Raw genomic sequence first — 22,723 nt, 5'->3', positions numbered from 1 at the left:
TGGAAAAGCTCAGCAGGTCTGGCAGCATCTGTGGAGGAGAAAACAGAATTAACGTTTCGGGTCCGGTGACCCTTCCTCAGAACTGAGGAAGGGTTATGGGGAAGGATTGCCGGACCCGAAAAGTTAACTCTGTTTTCTCCTCCACAGATGCTGCCAGACCTGCTGAGCTTTTCCAGCACTTTTGTTTGACATGCTGATTGAAGCCCCATATTTGGCAAGTTGCAAGACCAACATTAGTTGAGTTATTAGTACTTTGTGGTAGTCTCCAGCACTCATGTTGTCAGAGAAAACTTTTAGTGAAGGGACTGTAAGGACTTTGGTGCAAAATGGTAACTCAATTGCCCATGTTTGCATTGCAGAATTCGAGCTTGTTTTTCTGTTCAAGTAATAAAAACAAGCCATGTAGCAAAACTGCCTAATTCTACTTTTACTTGTCATCTCATTTCCTGAATTTGTGCACTAATGACATTTTTGCTAAGGTAAATCACTGAATGGCTTTTTAATTTAGTTTTTAAAAAAAATCTCTCAGGCAGGGAGAGAGACGAAGTTGTACTGTGTCTATACAATTTCAAATGAATCACTACCAGCATTTATGGTGGTTTCCAAGGAGCAGGATGGAGATGGTTGTGAGGGAGTGGGGTGAAGTAGGTTGCAGTTCACTGAGAACATTCGAGTAAACTAAATGAATACTTTCAAATTAAACAAAAACTTGTATTCATGATGCATGACGAGGAAAAGATTACATCCAAAGAAGGAGATACTGTGAAGGCTGACCAAAGTATTTTAACCCAGTGTGATTTTATTTGTGAAGACCATTTTTTTATAGCATTAACACAGCTGGAACTATGCAGGCAGGTGTAGGATTTCACAAACTGAGGGTGGGGATCCCAATTGGCATCTTGAGTGAAACTTTTGAAGTTATAAACTCAGTGACTGTATTGACTGTCATGTATCTGCACCTCCTTCCCTTCCCCTCACAGATTCCCTCTCCATTGCCTCTGCTGTCATAGGTTCCCTTCCGCTTCTCTTACAGAAGTATCACAACAATTTTCATACATTTGAAGTGGGGTAGCAGTAGAAAAAATTTGGGAGACATTGGGACAGCACAAATAGATATTTTTAATCAACCTGTCCAGACATTTCTGGAGCGAGTGGGCCTTGAGCTCAGGCCTCCTGAGGCAGGGACACTACCATTGCACCACATGAGCCCCCAAACCACCATTCGCCAGTATTTGTTTCCTGTCACTTCGCTAATATTATAAACATTTCCTAATCAGCCTGTTCAGAAATGTTATTGCACATTTCAGGACCTGGTAGGACTTGAACCCAGGCTTCCTGGTTCAGAGGTGAAAACTACCATTGCCCCACCAGAGCTGTCAGGATAATGCTTATAGCCTGATGTGACCTTGCACTGAAATAAATGTGAGGCTTTTTTAAAAAATTGGTTAATTGAATATTCTCTGTCTGAAAGTTATATACATTTAATGTACCACTTACTTGGCATCGCACTGTGTCTATCAGAAACACATTCCATAGAAATTGTGCCAGATTCATATTGAAAGCAAGTGTCATAGTGAGTAAAGACCAATCTACTGTATTTTGTAAAGACTTGTGTGGCTATGAGTATTATTCAAACCATTGAAGCTCACTGAAATAGCATCAGCTTAGTCACAGAGTGTAGGCGAGCAAAGAATAATGATTTGTTCACTTGCATAAATCGACTGCTGAATTAGTATCTTGCTTTACTCGCGCCTGGTTTGGACTTCATGCACAACTAGACCCAAATCCAAAATAAGATGTGATTTGTAGAACAAGCATGAGATGATTATGTTTGAAGGGCAGTTTTAAGAGAAATGAGAAAACATTTTTTTGAAGGCTTCACACATTAAATTTAAAAACAGTGAGATGTGTTGTGATTAGCATAACTCTAGGTTACTCTGGTTAGCATAATTGGTTATATCACTTGTGCACATCGAAATTTACAACCTAACCTTCAGTAAAATTAAAGTTCTCAGGACGTACTCTGACTATTTCTAGGTGGATCTTCAGAGTGTCCATCTTTAATGTGTTTCACGTTCATACTAAAACCGTCTACATGAGTACTGAATTTCAGGAAATTATGCCATAATGTAAAAGAACTGCTTTGGCAGTAGATAATAACGTTGCTACAATAAAACAGCGTTCTTTCTTTCTTCACTTGCTAATATATGCATACATCTGCAAGATTTTGACTTTTACTGTACAAAACCTGTTAGTTCTTGCAGCCCTTTTTGAAAGAGCACCATGACTGCCCAGCTTGCCCTTGCTTGCCAGTGGATGGCGCAGTTGGCCTGAGTATAAACCATCCACCCTTCTGATCTCTGCAGTGCATTGTGCATAGACTGTTGTAACTGTTTGACAGTTAAGGCATATGTACAAAGCAATGAGGTCTTGAGCCACTGCTGCTGCTGCCATCAGAATAGAAAGAGAGAGAGCAGCATCTCAACACAACAGCAGGAGATTTGGTTTTCAGTCTCTGCCAGTTGTGTGGGTCACAGTGTCACTTCTAATGAAGGCTCACTGCTCCTGAAACATTGCCTCTGACTCTGCCTTCTCCCAAGATGCTGCCAGACCTGCAGAGTTTCTCCAGCACTTTTTGTCCTTTATAAGAAAAGGATTATTAATTTACTTATATGTGACTTAAGCTTCACCCTTTAATACCTCAAATTCATACAAATTCAGCCACAAATAAGACAGATGAGCAGGAAGTTTAACATAAATATTCTAGTTGGAGGATATAGATTAGGAAAACGTGTTCTATAGATCAAAGTCAAAAGAGTTACTTCTCTTAGTTCTTTTCTTCAGTTCTTTTGATTCTAGCAATAATTCGATTCAATAGCTAATTGAGTAGGTCTTTGAGTTCTCACTTTTCAGACTCTTCAAGTTTTGACTTTTTTCCCTCACAAAGAGAGATGATGAGAGATGCTTCTTGTTTGCGGGCTTCTGGATATCTGAGTGCACAGTCTACTCTGCTGCAACCCAGGATTAAACCAAGAATCTTTAGATCTTCAAACTAACTCCCACCCAACTGAACTAATTTGGCTGATTTTTCACTAGCTAATTAACTGATCACTCCCCCAATTCAGATTATTGGTGGGATTTGAACCCAGGTCTCCAGAATGTAGTCTGGCAATAGTACCACTAGGCCATCACCTCCCATCTGCATGTACTGCACTGACAGGTTTGTAACAAACAGCAGTTAAATCAAACTGAAGGCTGTTGTTAGGCAAAGATTCCTGGTCCCACTCTGCTGTATATAGTATTCACTGTATTTCTGAGTAGTTCTGAGGAACGGTCACTGGACCCGAAATGTTAACTCTGTTTTCTCCTCCACAGATGCTGCCAGACCTGCTGAACTTTTCCAGCAAGTTTGTTTTTGTTCCTTGTTTTTGTTCCAGTATTCACCTCACTTCTCCGAAAAGTAGCATAATCCTATTTCGCCAATGTGTTCTCCACGTTCCCACTTAATCTTTCGCTTGCAAAAGTCTACTCACTTTAGCTAATAATTTCCATTTTCCAGTTTATAGTCCAGAAGGAAAAGTACGTGCTTCCTTACAAAGTCAGTCAATTCATAGAATCCCTAAAGCGTAGAAGCAGGACATTCGGCCTGTCAAGTCCACATTGAACATCCCAAACAGATCCATCCCCCTAACCTATCCCTGAAACTCTGTATTTCCCACCTCTAACCAATCTGCCCTGCACATCCCTGGACACTTTGGACAATTTAGCAAGGCTAACCTGCACCTCTTTGGACTATGGGAGGAAATCAGCGCACCCAGAGGAAACCCACGCCGACAATCGCCCAAGGATGGAATTGAACCCAGGTCCCTGGTGCTGTGAGGCACCAGTGCCAACCACTGAGCCACTGCTGCCAAATGATTGGTTGATGCTGCTGGGCAAAATGGAGAACCACCAGCAGAGAGATTTTCTTATCATCCTGTTGAGAAATGTTATTACACACCTATCTCTGAGCTCTCGACCAAATATGGGGCAATTAGTTGTGGTGCCCTCTATAACCACTACATCTGAGGTTAGGTAAGTCAACACAGTAATGTAAAATTTGACTGGTTTAAGAGGGGCTTGTTGGGTGAACTTATTGCATTTTGAATTGAATGTTTCTAACAAAAAGGATATAGTGCTTCTTTGTAATATATTGATGATGTTTTACCTAAAGAAGTTTCTTCCCAGTTCAAATCTCCCAACTGTTCAGTTACTGAAAATGATTTGGGTAACATGTTGGTGAGTTTAAAAAAAATTTGAAATTTAGTACAAGATCATCAGTGTCAACTGAAACTTTAAGATTTTTCTATTCCTTATAAATTTTGAACCTCTGTATAAGAATCAAATCCGCACCTCGTAATTGGTTCTTTAAAATGAATTTACTGAGATCTTGAAATCATGTTGTTACCGTCTCCTGAACATTTATCTACATCTACCTGCTTATGATATCTCATAGTATTGTTTGTAGAAAAGTGAAATACTCTTTTTACTGTTGATAGTAATGCTGAGAAGCCCCAGTATGACTGTATCATATCTGCTGGGAACCTGGTCATGTTGTTTTTGAATACAGACCTGTCAACACTCTCCTGTACTCCCCACTAATGGGGCTGAAGCCCAGCTCCTGGCATCGACAATAAGAACAGGCCTAATATTCTGAGAAAGCATTTACTAAGAGACCCCATCCATACAGCTTCATTCACTAAAGCGCAGACAGCATGATTCAGCTCCCAGACCTGGTTGTCTACAGTATAGTGATACAGCTTTTCTGGTGTCAGATATATACTCATTCACAGCCTGCTGTCGTATCCTGCACATCATGCGTTGCAGAAAAGCCCAAGCAATAAATTTCGAATCCAACCATTCTATCCTCATGTTTGATCACTTGTTTTCCTATTCTTACTTTTACTTATAGTCCTTCCGTATTGGAAAGGACTTGATGAAGAATCTCAATATCAAAGTGCTGGCGATGTCTGGACAGACCAAAGATTGTTGGATGTTGTTGCTGAAGCTGAAGTAGGAGTAAGGTGCAAGTCTGGTACATTTTGAGTATCTGCTAATGAAATGAACTGATTTTGTTGATATCATTTAATAAAGTATGTGATCCAGAAAGTGTAATTTCATCTCCAGATAGGCTGGATATGTCTAAACTATAGATATAGATGTTATTGTGTATAAATACTGTTTTCAGATGTTCTGCCTTATAAGATGGCAGTCAGATACATTTCAAAGCACATCCCATACACTGACGTGAATTTGCTCCAACTATTATTCTTGAATCAACTTTTTTTTTGCCAAGATTTAGATTTAACATCAAATTGGAGCTGTTAGCAACCAATAAAATTTATAATTCATAGAATTTTCTTCACAAAAATGATCAATTTGCATTGATTTTAGAATTCAAATTATTGATGTAACTTGCAATCAGAAGTTATCCCAGCATTGTTCCTTGGGTCCAGTTTTCACTTCATACCAAATCTCAGCTTGGACTTACTCACTAACTTTCAACATTAATTATTTCTATTTATATAGCACCTTAACAAAGTAAACATCTCATGGCACTTCACAGGATCAGATTTGTTTTTATTTTGTCAAAGTGTTACACTGAGCAACGTAAGGATAAATTAGAGGAAGTGACCAAAAACTCAGTCAAACCATAAAGTTTCAGCAAATTTCTCATCATTCTTAAGGTTCCTCTGGCTTGCCGTAGTTTTGAACTTGATTTATGCCCTGTGCTGTAGAACTCTGTCTACTGGAGTAAGCTATACATTTGTTTGGATGAGCTAGGGTAGCTGGCCTCTGTCGTCATCTTTGTTTGATGGGTTCTGTACTATGGATATGCAAAGCACAATGGGAAAACCGCCAAGAAATAAAAAATGAACATGGTTTTTAAAAAAAAATGCTTGCGTGTTTTAAAGGAAGCATAATATTGAAATATTTTTTCAAAGGAGCAACAATCTACAATAGATGTATTCCACTCATGCATGATCAGTAGTTGAAATAGCAGTCTGAGTGGGGAAATGTACAAACTAGCAGTTGAGCTATCTTAATTAGTGCTTTTTGCTATATTCAAAAAGCATGTGGTCAGGCAGGTATATCTAAATTGTCCATTAATTGTGATATAAACTTAAAAATTTCCAGTACAATTAAGGAAAGTAACACGATAAAAGTTACTTAGTCAAGAAAAGTCTGTTATAAATTTGCCCATTCAAAAATAATCCAGAAACAAGCAATATAAATTAAGATTTTTATGTTAGTGTTATATGTAAGACTCAGTCAATTACAATGATAGATCCACATTTATCCACATTAGACTTCATCTGCAATGCAGTTGCCCACTCACTTAACTTGTCCAAATCACACTGAAGCACCTCTGCATCTTCCTCACAGGTCATCCACCCACCCAGCACTGTGTCAACTGCAAACTTGGAGATATTATATGTAGTTGCTTCATTTAAATCATTAATATGTGTTGTGAAAGGCTGGGGTCCAAGCACTGATCCCTGTAGTACTCCACTAGTCACTGGCTGCCATTCAGAAATTGGTTCGTTAACAAAAATGTTTAAGCATTTAAATGAGCACTTAAAGTGCCTTTGCATAAAAAGCTATGGGCCAAATGCTGGGAAATGGGATTAGAGTAGCTAGGTGCTTGATGACCAGCATGGATATAACGAGCTGAAAGATCTCTTTTTCTGTACTGAAATACACTATGACTCAGTTGACAGAGACAATTTAACAGTTTGCTAGTCTTGATTAGTTGCGGAACCCATTCCAGGTGCAAGTACGTTTTCACAAACTTTACAAAAATTGAGTTGATCATTGCAAATGCAGAAGAAATTATAGTCAATGAAAGCAGTGGTTTTCATTCGGTCAACTTTGGGGCACCATCTCCTATTCCTGGCTGCATTGCCAGATGTCTTTTGTTCTGTTGACTAAGGTTATTCTTCTGTCTTGGGTCTTCTGAAGCACTAAGAATTATCATATATTAACGTTTGCCAGTGACAACTACCATACATTATTGGAGGCACCTGAACTTCATTGTCTTGCAAATTCGTGAACAACACGTAATTAATCTCAGGTTGGCTAAACAGTTCATGTCCAATTTCTAGTAGGTTTCTTAAAAATTGATGATCTACAGATCACATTTACTACTATCCTCTGATTTGTTCCATAAAATGTCAGCCACATCTTTTTTATTTGTTGTGCCTCTTTCTTACTTCATAGTCTGTACTAAGATAATATGGCACTGGTTTGGCAATTTGTGCATTGGCTTGAGTATATAGCATCAAGTGATTAACTATCATTGCAAATGTCCCGATTGACACATCCAAGTACTCTCCAAAGCCTATTAATATACTTTGACTAGTAGAACCATGTGTGATTCTGTAACAACTGTTGATGACTAAAATCAAGTTAAAACTCATCATAACCATGCAAACTAATATACATAGGTGTGTTGCATACTTTAAGTTACGTATTTTGTCACTTGTTAGCCTAGTCTATAAAACCAACCAAAAGACCATTAACCCAGAACCTTATTTCTGACTTGGGCCATATTCTTCCTGACAGAATATGTTTTATAAACCACCAAAATCCAACAGAATGTAATTAATTTCTCATTTGCTTGATCAAGTCAATATTATTGAAAACTAATTCAATCCCACAAATCACGATGATAAATTCATTCAGACGAAAAAAGAGGCTTTTCATTTTTTCCCCTCTCCCAACAATCACCTTATAATATAATGTTGACAGTTGACCAATCAACCTATTATTATCTCAAAAATATGTGCCTGTTAACTGTTGTACACTGGTTCAAGGCTTTTTTTTGTTTAAATTTGACTTAAGATAATTTTAATTTGTGGTGTTGCCAGTTTACTGTTTCTAACAGAGTCTCATTGGGTTGCTTTTAATCTCCATTTGGACAAATCAATGTTTATGGCACTCTTCCTCAAACGTCTCAATGTAGCAGTAGTTTTTAAATTAAATGCATAATCTTTTTACTGTAGATAACGTCAAAACACTAATTGTCTAATTGAATTTTAAGGGTGGAATTCAGCTGAGAGTTTAGCCTGTTAGCTTTAAAATTACATTTATTAACATGTAAAATGTTTCAGTGCAACAATTAAACAAGCACACATCTGGGTAGAGAGTGCATGAAACTTAATTCCTGTAAATTGAGTCAGTAAGAGCTACTCATAAGCGTCATTGCAGTCATGGTGAGTGCCGCAGTTTGACAATGTGTCTGCTTCGAGATATTAGAAGTGAAAGTGGCCTTTGCCACTAGTGGACACACAGTGGATCAGCAACCTCTTTTCCACTGCGCATAATTTTCTGATCCATTGAAAATGAAGTAAAGATAATTGAGCAGTGTGCAAAACTGGCTACTGAGTTGCTATGAGCTTGTTCTTCACTACTGGTGAAGACCAATTTCACCTGTTACAATTTGAATTTTGGCTTGCTTTTTTTTTAAACATTAGCTCATTACTTGTCTGTGTTACTACTTGAGAGTGAAGGGACAGAGACAGTATTTGCTGACGATACAATGATAGGGAGGTGAGTGTAAGGAGTGTACAAAAGTTTGCAAAAAGAATCATTAGATTATGTGAGTCAGCAAAAATTTAATAGGAGTATAATGTGGGAAAACGCAAGATTGTCCACACCTGCAGGAAGCATAGAAAACAATTTTATCTCACTAGTGGGAGAGTTCAGAATGCTGCAATACAAAGGGATCTTGGGTGTCCTCATCCATGAATCACAGGAAAGCTGCATGCTGTTCTAGCATGAAATTAGGAAAGTAAGTGGAATGTTAGCATATATTGCAGTGAGGTTGGTGTATTAATAGTAGGAGTGAATGTTTAAGATGGTACGTGGAGTGCTAGTGTTGTTGGAGTCACGTTTATCCAGGTAACTGAAGAGTATTTTATCAACATCCAACTTGTGCTTTGTCGATGGTGGGCAGGCTTTGGGGATTCAAGAAATTAGTTTCTGCAGAATTCTCAGTCTCTGACTTGCTCTTGTATGGACAGTTGTGGACATAGTTATATGTGGACAGTTTAGTTTCTGGTCAATGGTAATTCCTGGGGTTTTGATAGTGAGGGTTTCTGCAATGGTAATGCTATTGAACGTCACGGGGGAATAGTTGGGATGTTAACTGCCTCGCACTTGTGTGATGCATATGTCATTTGCCCTTTATCACTCCATTACTAAATTTTGTCCAGATTTTACTGCAATCACGGAGGAGGTGCCAGAAGACAGGAGGTTGGCTAATGTGGTGCCATTATTTAAGAAAGGTGGTAAGGAAAAGCCAGGGAACTATAGACTGGAGAGCCTGATGTCATTGGCAGGTAGATTGTTGAGAGGGATTCTGAGGGACAGGAATTTCATGTATTTGGAAAGAGGCAAGACTGATTGGGGATAGTCAACATGGCTTTGTGCATAGGAAATTGTATCTCACTAACTTTATTGAGGTTTTTGAAGAAGTAATGAAGAGGATTGAGGGATGAGCGTTGTTTATATGGACTTGAGCAAGGTGTTCAGCAAGGTTCCTCATGGTAGACTGGTTAGCAGGATTAGATCATATGAAATCCAGGGAGAAGGTGGTGTGTGTATGGAATGAGCTAAAAGTGGAAGAGGTTGACGCTGATACAATTACAACATTTAAAAGGCATCTGAATGGATATATGAATAGGAAGGATTTAGAGGGATATGGGCCAAATGCTGGCAAATAGGACTAGATTAATTCAGGATATCTAGTTGGCACGAACGAGTTGGACCAAAGGGTCGGTTTCCAAGCTGTACAACTCTATGACTGTATATGAGTGCTCCAGTATCTGAGGAGAGCTGAATGTAGTGCATTCATCAGTGAACATATCCACTCCTGACTTCACGATGGCAGTAAGATTATTGATGAAATAACAGAAAATGGTTGGTGCTAGGACTTTCTGCAGTGATGTCCTGATACTGAGATGATTGGCCTTCATTAATCACAAACATCTTGCTTTATGCTAGGTATGATTTCAGCCAGTGGAGAGTTTTCTTCCTGATTCCTATTGACTTACTCTGCATGAATTCCTTGATGCCAAATTTCAGATGCTGTCTTAAGGTCAAGGGCTGTCACTCTCCTGTCTGATCTTGAGTTCAGCTCTTTCCATATTTAGACCAAGGATGTAATCAGGTCTGGAGCTGAGCAACCGTGGTGGAACCAAAATTGTACATCTGCAAGCAGTTCGTTGTGCAAATAATGTTTGGTAGTATTGTTGAAGTCCCATTACATCACTCTGATGATTGTTAGTCTAGTAATTGGCTCGGTTGGATTTGTCTTTTTTGTTGTGAGCACTTGTCCTGGTTTTGCTATGTAACATTCAAGTAGTCTTGAGTTGTATCTTCTTCAGGTTGACAGTTCAATTTTTGGCAATTCTAGTTCTCTTCTGAAATTCTTCATTGAACTTGAATTGATCCCCCAGCTTGATGATGATGGTAGACTAGGGTTATCCAGGATTTTGGTTGAAATCAATTTTGCTCTGATAGCAAGCAACACTTTGTAGATTCCTAGTTTTATATGAAACAAAATTATTGAAATTTATCACATTTAATACAATAAGAGTGCCACACAGCACAAAAACAGGACTTCAGCTCCAATGGGTCTACAGTAGTCACTCTTTTATATTTTCACAAACAAATGCATCTATGACAGGTGGATCGGTAAGGATGGGGTTAAGTAGGTTTTGTCCTCTTGTCTGTTCCATCACTATCTATCGCAGATGCAGTCTATCAACTACGTCTTTTAGAACCCAGCCAGCTCTGTCAGTATTAGTTACTGAGTCATTGTTGGGGATGGTTGGTCTGGTTCAATTCTGCTCAATGGTAATTCGCAAGATGTTAATCGTGGGATATTCAGCAATGGTAGTGCCATTTAATGTCAAGGGGTGATGGTCCAATGCTCTCTTTTGTTGGAGATGGCCTTTGCCTGGCACTTGTATGGTGCAAATATAAAAACTTATGACTTGTCAGCCTAAACCTGGATGTTGTCCAGGTCTTGCTGCATTTGGACATGGGCTGCTTAGGTCACTTATTAGCTAATGAATGCTGAGATTTCTTATAGCACAGAGAACTAATTGTGCATCATCTTGTCTTTATGACTGTGATCAATAATGACTTTGAGCATTATTACTGCTTCATTCCTTCCCAAGCCACGCCAACTTCAATCCCTTTCCACTTTGCTCAGTGTAACTTAATATAGTTGTAAGATATAATGATGAGTTTTACAGCCATGGTCTTGTGTTTATTGTTAGGTTAGCTGATCTCAATTGGGAAAGCTGTGAAATGAATCTCTGTTGTCCTCGGTACACTTGGAGGAAGAAAAGAGAAAATTTCTGAGAGAGCTTGAGATGCTTCTCTTAATTGTGATTCTGTGTCCCTCACTGAAGAGTACAGATAGAATCCATTTCAGCTCTGATAGCCGCTTCGTATGTAAAGTCTGTCAACAGTTATTTGCACGTGAAGCAAGGTAGTAGAGAATTGCTATTTTCAAGAGATCTATATACTAATATAAGGTGCCATTTTCAGGAGATGAGTGGAGAAGGTAGATTTGTAATTGCTGACTTTAACATCTATTTTTGTTTGTTGCTTTTATTGTAACAGTTACACAAGTCCACCTTCATCGTTACCATATATCATGTTTCAAACCTCACAAGTACTGTACCAGCGAATGTGTACTTCCAATGGTTTCTATTGACTATGCAGTGTTGTTAAAAGTTTCCAGTAGTACATAATGAAATTCACTCTGAATTATCCGTGGTGTCAGTCACACGATAGAATTCCTGCTTTGGTGAATGAGTCGTGAGTTCTACTGCTGTAATTATTGAATGCCCATCGTGAAGTGACGACATATCCTCACAATAAATGCTCTATATATTGCACAGCAGCTGGCTTGGCATGCATTACAACAAACTAAACAATTAGGAATTGTCAGTGATATCCTGTATCATGCAAGCAAAGTTTCGACTGTTTATGTAGTCACCAGAACCCTCAAGATTGTGGTACAAGCAATGGCACAGACCACAATCTATGTACATAACGTATCAGCATGTATTTGTGGTAACAGTTGAATGACTTGCCAATTCCCTTTGAATACTCTACCAGCAGCTTTTATCACTGACATTTCTATATTCTTTTAATTGAGCTTCTGGTTTCCCTCATATTTGTAATTTTGACAGGGTTTTACAACACATTTTCAGTATTTGTTCTAACACAAGTTTGGCCATAATGAGAATAAGGAAGCAGTTGCAGGCTGCAGTGTGCTATGCACATTAACTGTCCACAGATTGAACAGAAAAATTATCCATCTATATTATCAGAACCTTCAGCACCACTCACTTGATTGATATTGAAACAAAACCTTATAACAAATACATTATATGTAAGAAAAATTACAACACAACAAGAGGCCACATGATCCATCATACCTGTGATAGGCAACAAAGAGCTCTCCAGCATAATTCTACAATCCAGCTCTTGATCATCAGACTATGGGTTTCTGCTCTTCAAATATTTTTTTTTTAATAATGCTAAAGATTTCTGCTTCTTTAGCCTTTCTTTTAATGAGTCCCAGACCCCATCACCTTCTGCATAAAAAGAAAATCTCTTTGACTTCCCTTTAATCCTTCTGCCAATTATTTTAAAGCTGTGACCACAGTTAGCAACATTTGTACAAATGGACGTAGGCTCTTCATATCTGTCTTATCTAGGCCCTTTATAATTTAGTACACCTCAAATAATTCTTCTCCTAAACTTCTAACATCTAATCTTTTAGCTAAAATTCACTGTTCCTAAAAAATTCTCATGTCTGTCTTCTGTACAGTAATATGTTTACCAGAACTAGTCAACCTAGTATTTTATACATTTCTAGTTTAATCTCCTTTGTCTTAGAATCTACGTCCTAGCTAATAAAGAAAGTAGCCTATATGCCATCTTAGCCATCTGCTGTCTTCAAGGTTTTGAGGATATGTATCCCAAGTCCCTCTGTTCCACTGCACCTCGCATTTTGTGTGTATCCATCTTTTCTGTTTGCCCTTTCTAAATGCTTTGCCTGAGATTTCTCTGGATTGTATTAAATTTGTCAGTTTTCTGCCCACCTTATTGGCCCATAGATACTTTGCTGCGGTCAAGGCTTTCTCCCTTACTAGCAGCCACAAACAATATTTCTATCATTTACCAACTTGCCAACCACTCCCCATACCTTTGAGTCTAAATCATTCATATTATGAAAACCAAAGGCCCCAGTACTACTGAGAAACTTGCCACTTTCCATTGAGTTCCATGATCTCTTTTCGAAACAATCTGCTATATTGGATATTGCCAAAAACCTTGCTAAATTCTTTGTAGGTTTCATAAGAAGCACAACTCTTATCAACCACCTTTGTTAACTCCTTAAATAAAGATTGTTTCAAAAATGTGCTTCATTAGTAATGTGTTAATGATTTGTTCTTTAAAGTTTGATGTAATTCATTTTTTTGATGAAAGGTTAACAAGCATCTCAAAGAACCAAAATTAAAATTATTGTGAAATTTCTTGGTCTCAGCCAGTAAGATTTAAAGTGTATTTTTATTTAGCATTAGTGCTGTCATCAGAATGTATTTATTTTATGTGCTATATAGGCTGTGTAATGGCACAGAATTGGGTCAGCTTGTGAAATCTTGGTCATAAAAAAACAAAGTGCTACTGTAGCTAGATTCAACTTGAATTGTTCAATTGACCATTGATGTATATTCAGAACTCACTCGAGGGCTTGAATCCAAAAACCAAGGCTGACTCTAGAGCAGTACTGAGGGTGTATTGCACTATTGAAGGAGCTGACTTTCAACTGAGATGCTAAACCAAGGCCCAACTGTCTACCCAGGTGGATATACAAGATCCATGGCACAATTTCAGAGGAGAGCTGGGGAGTTAGCCCTTGTGTACTTGCAAGAATTTGTCTACCTGTCAATGGGTCAAAACCCTGGAGCTCCCTTCCTAATAGCACAGTGGGTTGCCTACACCCTGTGGACTTCATCAGTTCAAGATGGTGGTTCATTACCACTTTGTCAAAGGCATTTAGGAATGGCAACAAATGCTGACCAAGCCAGAAATTCCCTCATTTCATGAAAGAATAAAACACAAATAACAGAAATTTTATTTTAAAGGCACTTACTATTTGCTAACAGCATAATGCAATATGAAACAGTTGTGAACTTCAAAGCTTTGTACTCCTTTTTCATTCTGGCAAAGTAGTAGAATTGCTACATGAGATAATGAGTCAGCTCTTATTTGTGACTGTGCATGTTGCATATTACAGAACAAAAATAACGTAGAGAAGTGGCAGTATTCAAGGAGGATAGGATGATTGGTCTATCTAACCCAAACGTCCCAATAAATTCCTTGCTATGCTTCTGAGATCCCTTAATCTTGGTTAACCTTAAGTTCATCAAGGTCCCTTGTGCCAAAAATGCGTTTGAGTGCAAAACCAAGGCTAACTGTCTAGTGCAATAGTGAGGATGTATTGCACTATTGAAGGAGCTATCTTTTGACCTAAGATGTTAAATCAAGGCCCATCTGTCTACTTGGGTTAGTAAAAAAAAACAAACTTTGTATGTACTTTTGACACTCTGTGCTCCTGAAATCCATTGACAACAAAGGAACAGAACAGTATTTTAATTTTTCCATTCCTATGGATATCTTACATATCTTATTGAGTACTCCTCATTCTCTTCCAGAGAGTAAAGTTTCAAGGACAATGGTATTTCGTTCTCAAAAGAAACTTTACATTTAAGAATTGGCCTGTATGCATTCCTTCCAATAACTTTCCAGTAATGTGATGACCAAGACAACACAGCAGTCCAATTACGTCAAGTCCAGTTGCACACTGTCCCCTTTGCCTTATATGTCACATCTCTGACAAAAAATAAATATTTTTCTTATTTTGAAGTATTGCTTACTTCATTTGGTGAAACAAGGCTCAGAAAAAGAGATGTTAAGTAGACTGGTTTTTCTACCTTCAAAATACTAATGTAGCTTGCTAAACTGATACAACAAGAGTCAGGACTTTAGCGAGGGACAAACAGGCTGGTGGGAAAGGGGAAGATGATGCTGGTAGCAGTAGATTATAGGACCCTACCAACATCTATATGGTGGGACAGAAAATAAATCGAGAGTTAATAACAGCATGTAACAAAGGTAGCACACTATTCATTGTTGACTTTAAACTCCATGTAGATTAGAATAGTCAAATTGGTAGAAGTGGCCATGAGGAAGAATTCTAAAGTATATTCAGGACAGTTTCCCAGAACAATGCATTGTGAACCCAATTATGGATCAAGCTATTTGGATCTGGTGATATGTAATGAAACAGGTTTAACAAAAATTAGTTCAATAACAATCAATTTAATAAATAATTAATAAATGTGTAGCACCATTTGCAGCTCTGCAGATACTGAAGCAGTCCATGACCAAATGCAACAAGACCTGAATGATACACAGACTTGGACTGAAAAGTGGCAAGTAACATTCATGCAAAAGCCAGGAAATGACCTTCTCCAGTAAGAGACAATCTAACCTCCACTCCTTGACATTCAATGGCTTTACCATCACTGAATCCTCTGCTGTCAACATCCTAAGGGTTATCATTGACTGAGACTTAAGTGGACTTGCCATTTCAGTACAGTGGTTACAAAAGTAGGTCAGAGGCTAGGAATACTGCAGCGAGTAATTCACCTCTTGACTCCTCAAAGCCTGTACTCCATTTCAAGGGCATAAATCAGTAGTATAATGGAGTACTTGGAAGGATGAGTGCAGCTTCAATAAGATTCTTGAGGTTTGACACCAGCCCGGACAAAGCAGCTGCTTGATTGGCACCACATCCGTAAAAACAATTCAGTCCCTCCACCATTGTTGCTCAGGAGCAGTAGTGAGTACCATCTACAGTGCAGAAATTCACCAAAGATCCTTAGCATGTTACAAATTCACAACTGCTTCCATCTAGAAGGACAAAGGCAACAGATACAAGGGAACACCACTAGCAAGATTCCCACTAAGCCACCCACTATCCTGATTTAGAAATATATCATAATTCCTTCAGTGATGCCAGGTCAAAATCCTGGAATTCCCTCCCATTGGGCATTGTGGTCTACCTACAGCGCGTGGACTACAGAGTTTCAGTAAGGTAGTTCACTACCTCATGAAGGGCAACATGGATAGGCATTAAATGCTGGCCCAGCCAGTTACATGCACTTCCCACGAGTACATTTCAAAAAATAACAAGATCAGAGTAAAAGATCCCCTAAGAAACAGTTACCACAATGTAGTAGAATTGAGAGGGAGGAACTTGGATCAGAAACAACTGAGATATGCTTCAGTAAGTGCAACTACCAAGGATTGAGGGCAGAGCTGCCTGGAGTGGACTGGGAAAGGAGGTTAGCAGCAAAGACAGTTGAGGAACAATGGCAGATGTTTAAGAAAATAGTTTATGCCTCACAGCAAAGATGTGTCCCAGTGAGGATGAAGGATTCGAGGAAGAAGGATTCTAGGAAGGGGATAAGGCAACCATGGTTAACCAGGGAAGTTAAGATAACATCAAATTGAAAGAAAAAATATCTTTAATCTTGGCCGTATTGTGTGTCCAGAAGATTGGGCATGTTTTAAAAACCAACAAAAAGATGACAAAGATGGAATAGACTTTGAGTGTAAACTTTTAAGTGATATCAAAATGGACAGCAAGCGTTTCTTTAGATATATTAAAAACAGAGAAACCAAACTGAACATAGGCCCCCTAGAAAATGAGGCTGGGGAATCAGAAAATAGCAGAGAAGTTGACCAAATAATTTGCATCAGTCTTCACAGTAAAACATTCTAATAACGTTCCAAAATTACTAAATTATCAAGGAGCAAAAGGAGGAAAGGAAATAAATACAATAACTATCACCAGAGAAGAAGTGCTTGGGAAACTAATGGGGTTCAGGACTGATAAATCCCCTGGATTAATAGGATGCATCCTAGGATATTAAAGGAAGTGGATACAGAGGTAGTTGTTGCACTGGTAGTAATCTTCCAAGACTCCATATGTGTTTAACATTCAAAGATTCCTGTATTCTTTCTATTTCTTCGAGTTTTGGGTTTTAAAAAATGATGAAATCAACAGTGAAAAGGTCTGTACATTTTAAGGTTAAAAAGTGAGACCAAATTTTTGTAATCAGAATTTGGGTTTAATCAGCAAAATATTTCTGAAATGAGTAAATGAAATTGTTTTCACTACTAAGTGTGTATGACTGACTTCACAATGTTTAGTGGTAAAAATAACACTTTGGGCATCATCAGCTGTATTCTCAGTATCTCCTGATCCAAGAAGCTTCTTTTGTCCATCAGTACGTGACGCAGGGGACAATATGGGTGACTTTCCGACATTATGCTGCAGGCAACAATAATGTAATTTGATTTTAAAATTGGATTTTTTTCGAAGACCCCAGTAGGCAGCTTGAATTCTGGAAAATTACCCTATATGTTAATTGTGCTCGTTGGTGCACAAAGGTGAAGGTTGACTTGCATCAAACAGGAACATGGGTGCACCATAACTGCAGTTGGCCAATGTTTTCATTTCCAGTGGTTCTCTTGGATTATCCAGGTTGAAGTCTTTTGAGTTTAATTCTTAAACTCAAATATCACACTGGAACACAGTTTTTCTGACAACATTTTCAAGCTGCAGCAGATTTGTCATGCTTTTATTTAAATTTTTGTTTATGCATATATTAGTGTAACTTTGTCTTAGAGGGCTTTTAGTTCCTCTCAGTATAGCTTGAACTAAACTTAGAGTATGTTACACCTGTATCTAATTCATTTTTGTAAAACATAAATCCTGTGAGTGAGTATACAGTGTCATTTTAATGTGAATATTCAGCAAGGAAAACATTTCTGTTATTTGAAATGATAAGTTTAGACTGGGCTTTGTAAATATTATTAACAGATATTTACAGCCTCTATTTTTGTGTTATCACTGGCCTCAGCATGAAAGGACTTTATCTGGCGCTAAATTTAGCTAAGTATCAGTTTGTATTAATTACTGAAGTTCTATTAATTGTACAACACCAGTTAAAACCATCTATATTTTGTTAGAATTATTTTATTTAGTCCATATTGGTGCAATTTATGTCTTCCTCTTATTCATCATTAGTATTGAGCAAATGGACATTAGTGTGAGTTTGGAAAATATCAAGTCTCTGATTTTCCTGAGTGCTGAAACTCTGCTTTAAATTTAATTGAAATAAGTTGAAAATATCAATGTTTTATTGAAGTGACAATTTGCATACCCAAGTACTGCTTCATAACTGCACAAATAATTCCAAACTGCAATTTGGAAATGATAATGATATTGGGATTTAAAATGCGAGAACATTGATGCATGTTCAGTCTCTGTTTTAGGCAGGCTGTAAATGATTTTATACAGTTTTACAGAATCAAGTCTGTATCTTCAAACAACCTAATATTTAATAAACAACATTTGATTTTTGTGAATGAGTGGTAGGAAATACTCCAGAGAGGAGTAAGCGTAATGCACTGTGACACTTTAATTGTGAGTCTGTTGTAGTCATCTGCCTCAAATATTGCCGGTAGTATTTTGGGAGAGGGAGAGGAAATGGAAGGAAGAGGGAGGAGATGGATTGAAAATAGTGGTTTAATTTTAGCTGAGCTGGCTTAAACTTTAAAATACTTTTGATTAGGGTGCAAAGTGTAATCAGGATATTTGTGCTATTCATGTCACAAGGATTTTAATTTATATATTTTCTAGTAAGTTAGAATTGTTTTGTTTGGTAAATGTGAAGTTTTGAACCTTTCTTTACATTTCAGATTCCAGAGTGGTTGAGAAGAATTCGAGCTGGAGGAAATGGTGCCTCATGCTGTTCTTGGATCATTTTGGGATGAACTGCCAGAAAATAAATGTGACATCCAAGTTATCAAATTAGAATCAAAGCCTAAAAGACGCTAAGCAAGTCTTTTAAAAATGAAATCAAACCAGGAACGCAGCAATGAATGTTTACCACCCAAAAAGCGGGAGTTTCCTGTTAACAACCTGCCCTTGCCAGAGAAGGCAGGTGCAACAGCTACTGTGAGTGAGAGCAGTCGCAGTGAAAACTTGGCATGGCTCGCCAATGTAGCTAGCAGCCAAAGCAGTGTGGGAATGAGGTATGGACAAGGCAAAGTTGCAGCAGAAACCCCAGTGGAAACTGGCTTACCGCTGTATAAACCACTAGCAACTGCAGTGGACTATTCATCACCTGGAAATGTTAGATCAGCTCCAGGGGTAACACATCTTCGTGCTGTTTATTCATCTTCAGCACTGGCTCAGCCAGGACCTTCTGCATCACCAGTAGAATATGCCCCACTACAGCCTGCTGCTTTCCAGTTTGTTGGGCCACCTTATAGTGGACCATATGCTGGCCCTGCTGCATTTGTCCCTTCCCCATTAATCTCCCCAACAGCTTCAAATGCTTCCGCCACTCCATCTCAGTATTCCCATCTAGAACCCTACTCTACAATCTTTGGCAGTATGGGGAGCCCATCCCAGCATAAGGTTGAACAGCAGGTAGTTAGGCCTCACAGAATGATAACTCCACCTCAACCTACCGTTCAAAACCAGTATGTGCAAATTTCAAGTTCATCTCCAAACGTGACTAGACCCCTGTCCCCTACAACAGTTCCCCTACATTTGCACTCTCACTCTTCTCTGATTCCACATACACTCTCAGTCAGTACCCCATCACAGGTTGTTCTCCAATACGCAGATACTGGATACCATGTTGCATCAAGGGAATCCGTCAGAAAAGTTGAAGACATCAGGCCACATTTAATCCCGAGAAGGGAAGTATCAAATGGTGAAGTTGAGAAAAGCAGGAAATATGACCTCTCACCCAGCGCAGAAATGAACATGGAGAAAGCAGCAAACAAACCGGTTTCTCGCCATTATGAAATAAGGCATGGGACCCATAGGGTTGTTCACCCAAGTCCTGCTGACTATAATGCACAAGAATCTTTAGGTCCTAGAGCCTCAGTAATGATTATACCCAACAGCCACACGTCTACGACGGATCTGGAGGTTCAACAGGCCATTGACAGGGACAGTTCTCCTATGGCACTCTATGATAAGACTAACTTAAATCATGGGAAAGCTGCCTTTTCTCCACATTCTGTAATTCAAACTACCCATAATCCCACTGAGCACCTCTCCATTGGACTACCTGCTAGTGCCGTGTATCCTAGCTCTCAACAGCCACTTATTGGTTACATAAGCAGTCAGCAGCAAGCACTTAGTTACCATGGGAACTTGCAACAACATTTTGTAATCCCAGGCACTCAACCCCTCCTTATTCCTGTATGCAGTACAGCAGTTGAAGCATCAGGGATAACATCTACAATAGCAACAACTACTTCTCAGTTTGCTGCATTGCCTCATTCATTTGTCAGTACAGCCAGTCCCAAAAGTGAGAATTATCATCCTGACTCACTTGTTACTCAGCCAACTTATCACCCGACAGTTGTACAGGCCCAAGTACACCTACCATTAGTGCAGTCAGTGAACTCTCCTGTGGCAGCTTCTAATCAACTGCCTCCATACTTCATGAAAGGTTCAATCATACAGCTAGCTAATGGAGAACTTAAAAGAGTTGAAGACTTGAAAACAGAGGACTTCATACAAAGCGCTGAAATCAGCAGCAACCTGAAGATTGACTCCAGTACTGTGGAGCGTGTTGAAGGCAGTCACAACTCCAGCTTCGCTCTCCTGCAGTTTGCAGTTGGAGAACACAGAACACAGGTAGGAATGACCAGATCAACTGAAGCATTGTATGTTTCTTTGCAGAGAGTAAAGGTGAACAGCAGTTCACCTTTGTGAGTGTTCATCCACCATTTCTCGGTGGTGAATCAGCAAAACTAAATACCATCTAGATTTGAGAAAACAAAGCTTTGAAATTTCTCCATTAATTCTATTGGACGTCAAGTCCAGAGATGCATGTACATATTAACAAGGATGTCACTGCGCAAGTTGTGCAATGGTTGCCTGGTCACACTGATATGATCACTCAGAAATTGGTTTTTCAGAAGGGAAGATTGTGTGATTTAAACTTTAAGGGCCATTGATCATTAGGTATTACTATCCTGCGAATACGATGTCTTTCCTTTTTAGTTAGGTACAAAGTGGAAGCAAACGTTCACTGATGCAGTTACCATACTAGTGGTTCCAAGAAAACTGAGATTATTGATCCAAAGGCTGCCACAGATTACATACCACAGCACTGATGTCTTAAGGCAAGATCAAAAATATTCCCCATTGACATAATCGACACCTGTTTTGTGGTCCTGTATTTGGGACTGCAGCAAAGCAATAATGTAGGTTCTATTATTATGTAGTTTAAAGAAAACATGGGGTTAAATAGTGAGCTCCGTGACAGCGGTACCTGTGTACTGTGTAAAATAATTACAGGCTCTCATTTGGCCTAACTAGCTAATTGCTTGTCTTTTCTGTAACAAGGGCTTGAGATGTTCAAAATAAATTATTTTTGGACTGATTTTGCACTCAATTTACCTAGATATTTTGAACTAGTACTCCCTACCCCTTCCCTATTTTTGAAACAAATCATAAAACTCCAGATTGGCAACTAAAGTTGAGTTGTACGATTCCTGAGCATGGTAAATACAATGACTGATACTGTAAAAATTAGTTGGCACAGAAGTCACTCCATCTGTGGGAGTTGATAGTTGGGCTTTCATTTGTAGCACACAAGTTCAGATCCCAACTTTGACTCATTGGGCTTCACTAGCTATTTACTGAACCTTTAGATGGAACAATCATGGGAACTAAAGAGCATACTAGTAAATACAATCGAAAATAAATAAGGTTGGTCGGCATCATAATTGAAAGTTCTGGTGAAGAGTTATTTTTAGACTCAATATTAACTCTGTTCCTGTCTCCACAGATGTGCCAGACGTGTGTTTTTCCAGCACTTTGTTTTTATTTCAGATCTCCTGCATTTGCTGTACTTATTTAAAATTATACAGTATAATGTTTGACAGATTTTGAAACTGTCTAACACAGAAGTTCTGGTGCTGAGTAAGCAGAAATGAAATTTTGACAACTTATTTTAGATATGAATGTAGTCTTGGCATAAAATGCAACTTTAACAAGGTTTTCAATAGCATGTACCCTCATAACACCATTTGCCCTTCAATAAAAGGGAAAAAGCCAGTATGTCATTTTGCTTACTTCAACAGTGAGCTCTTTGATGACTAAAACCTGATTTTACTCGGAATTAACCTCTGCAGATAGAATACTGGATTCCACATACTCCAGGATTTTTTTTAATGCTAGATTTGCTGTATTTCTCAGATTGTTCTCAATTTTTTTTTGTCTTTTCTGCTTGCACTTGTGGCTCCAAACAGCTGCTTGTGGCAGGCTACAACTACTGTCCAGGAATGAGGATTGTAGACTATGTGAAGACCTGTGAACCTAAAGGTCAGCAGAAAGCACAGGATTACCATGCCAATTAAGCACAGTATATTTTACGTTGCAATATTATTACAACCAGTTTAATTTATTTAAGATTACAGACAGTTACAAACTTAGAAGGATTGCGAAATGTCTGTGATTAGATAAATCATAAGCCAGTTG

General features: G+C 38.5%; 1 protein-coding gene across 1 annotated transcript; it reads left to right on the top strand.

Annotated features, from left to right (window-relative positions):
* Positions 1 to 3,906: 3,906 nt before the first annotated feature.
* atxn1a (ataxin 1a) lies at positions 3,907 to 20,950 on the top strand. The gene is made up of 2 exons (XM_020530486.2): positions 3,907 to 4,074; positions 18,910 to 20,950. Exon 2 carries the CDS (start codon positions 19,064 to 19,066, stop codon positions 20,948 to 20,950), a length of 1,887 nt encoding a protein of 628 aa, XP_020386075.2. The 5' UTR covers positions 3,907 to 4,074; positions 18,910 to 19,063.
* Positions 20,951 to 22,723: the final 1,773 nt, after the last annotated feature.

Source organism: Rhincodon typus, chromosome 2 (assembly GCF_021869965.1).
Source record: "Rhincodon typus isolate 14 chromosome 2, sRhiTyp1.1, whole genome shotgun sequence".
Taxonomy (NCBI): Eukaryota; Metazoa; Chordata; class Chondrichthyes; order Orectolobiformes; family Rhincodontidae; genus Rhincodon; species Rhincodon typus.
Note: the sequence above shows the minus strand (reverse complement) of the source record. Positions and strands in the feature narration are given on the sequence as shown.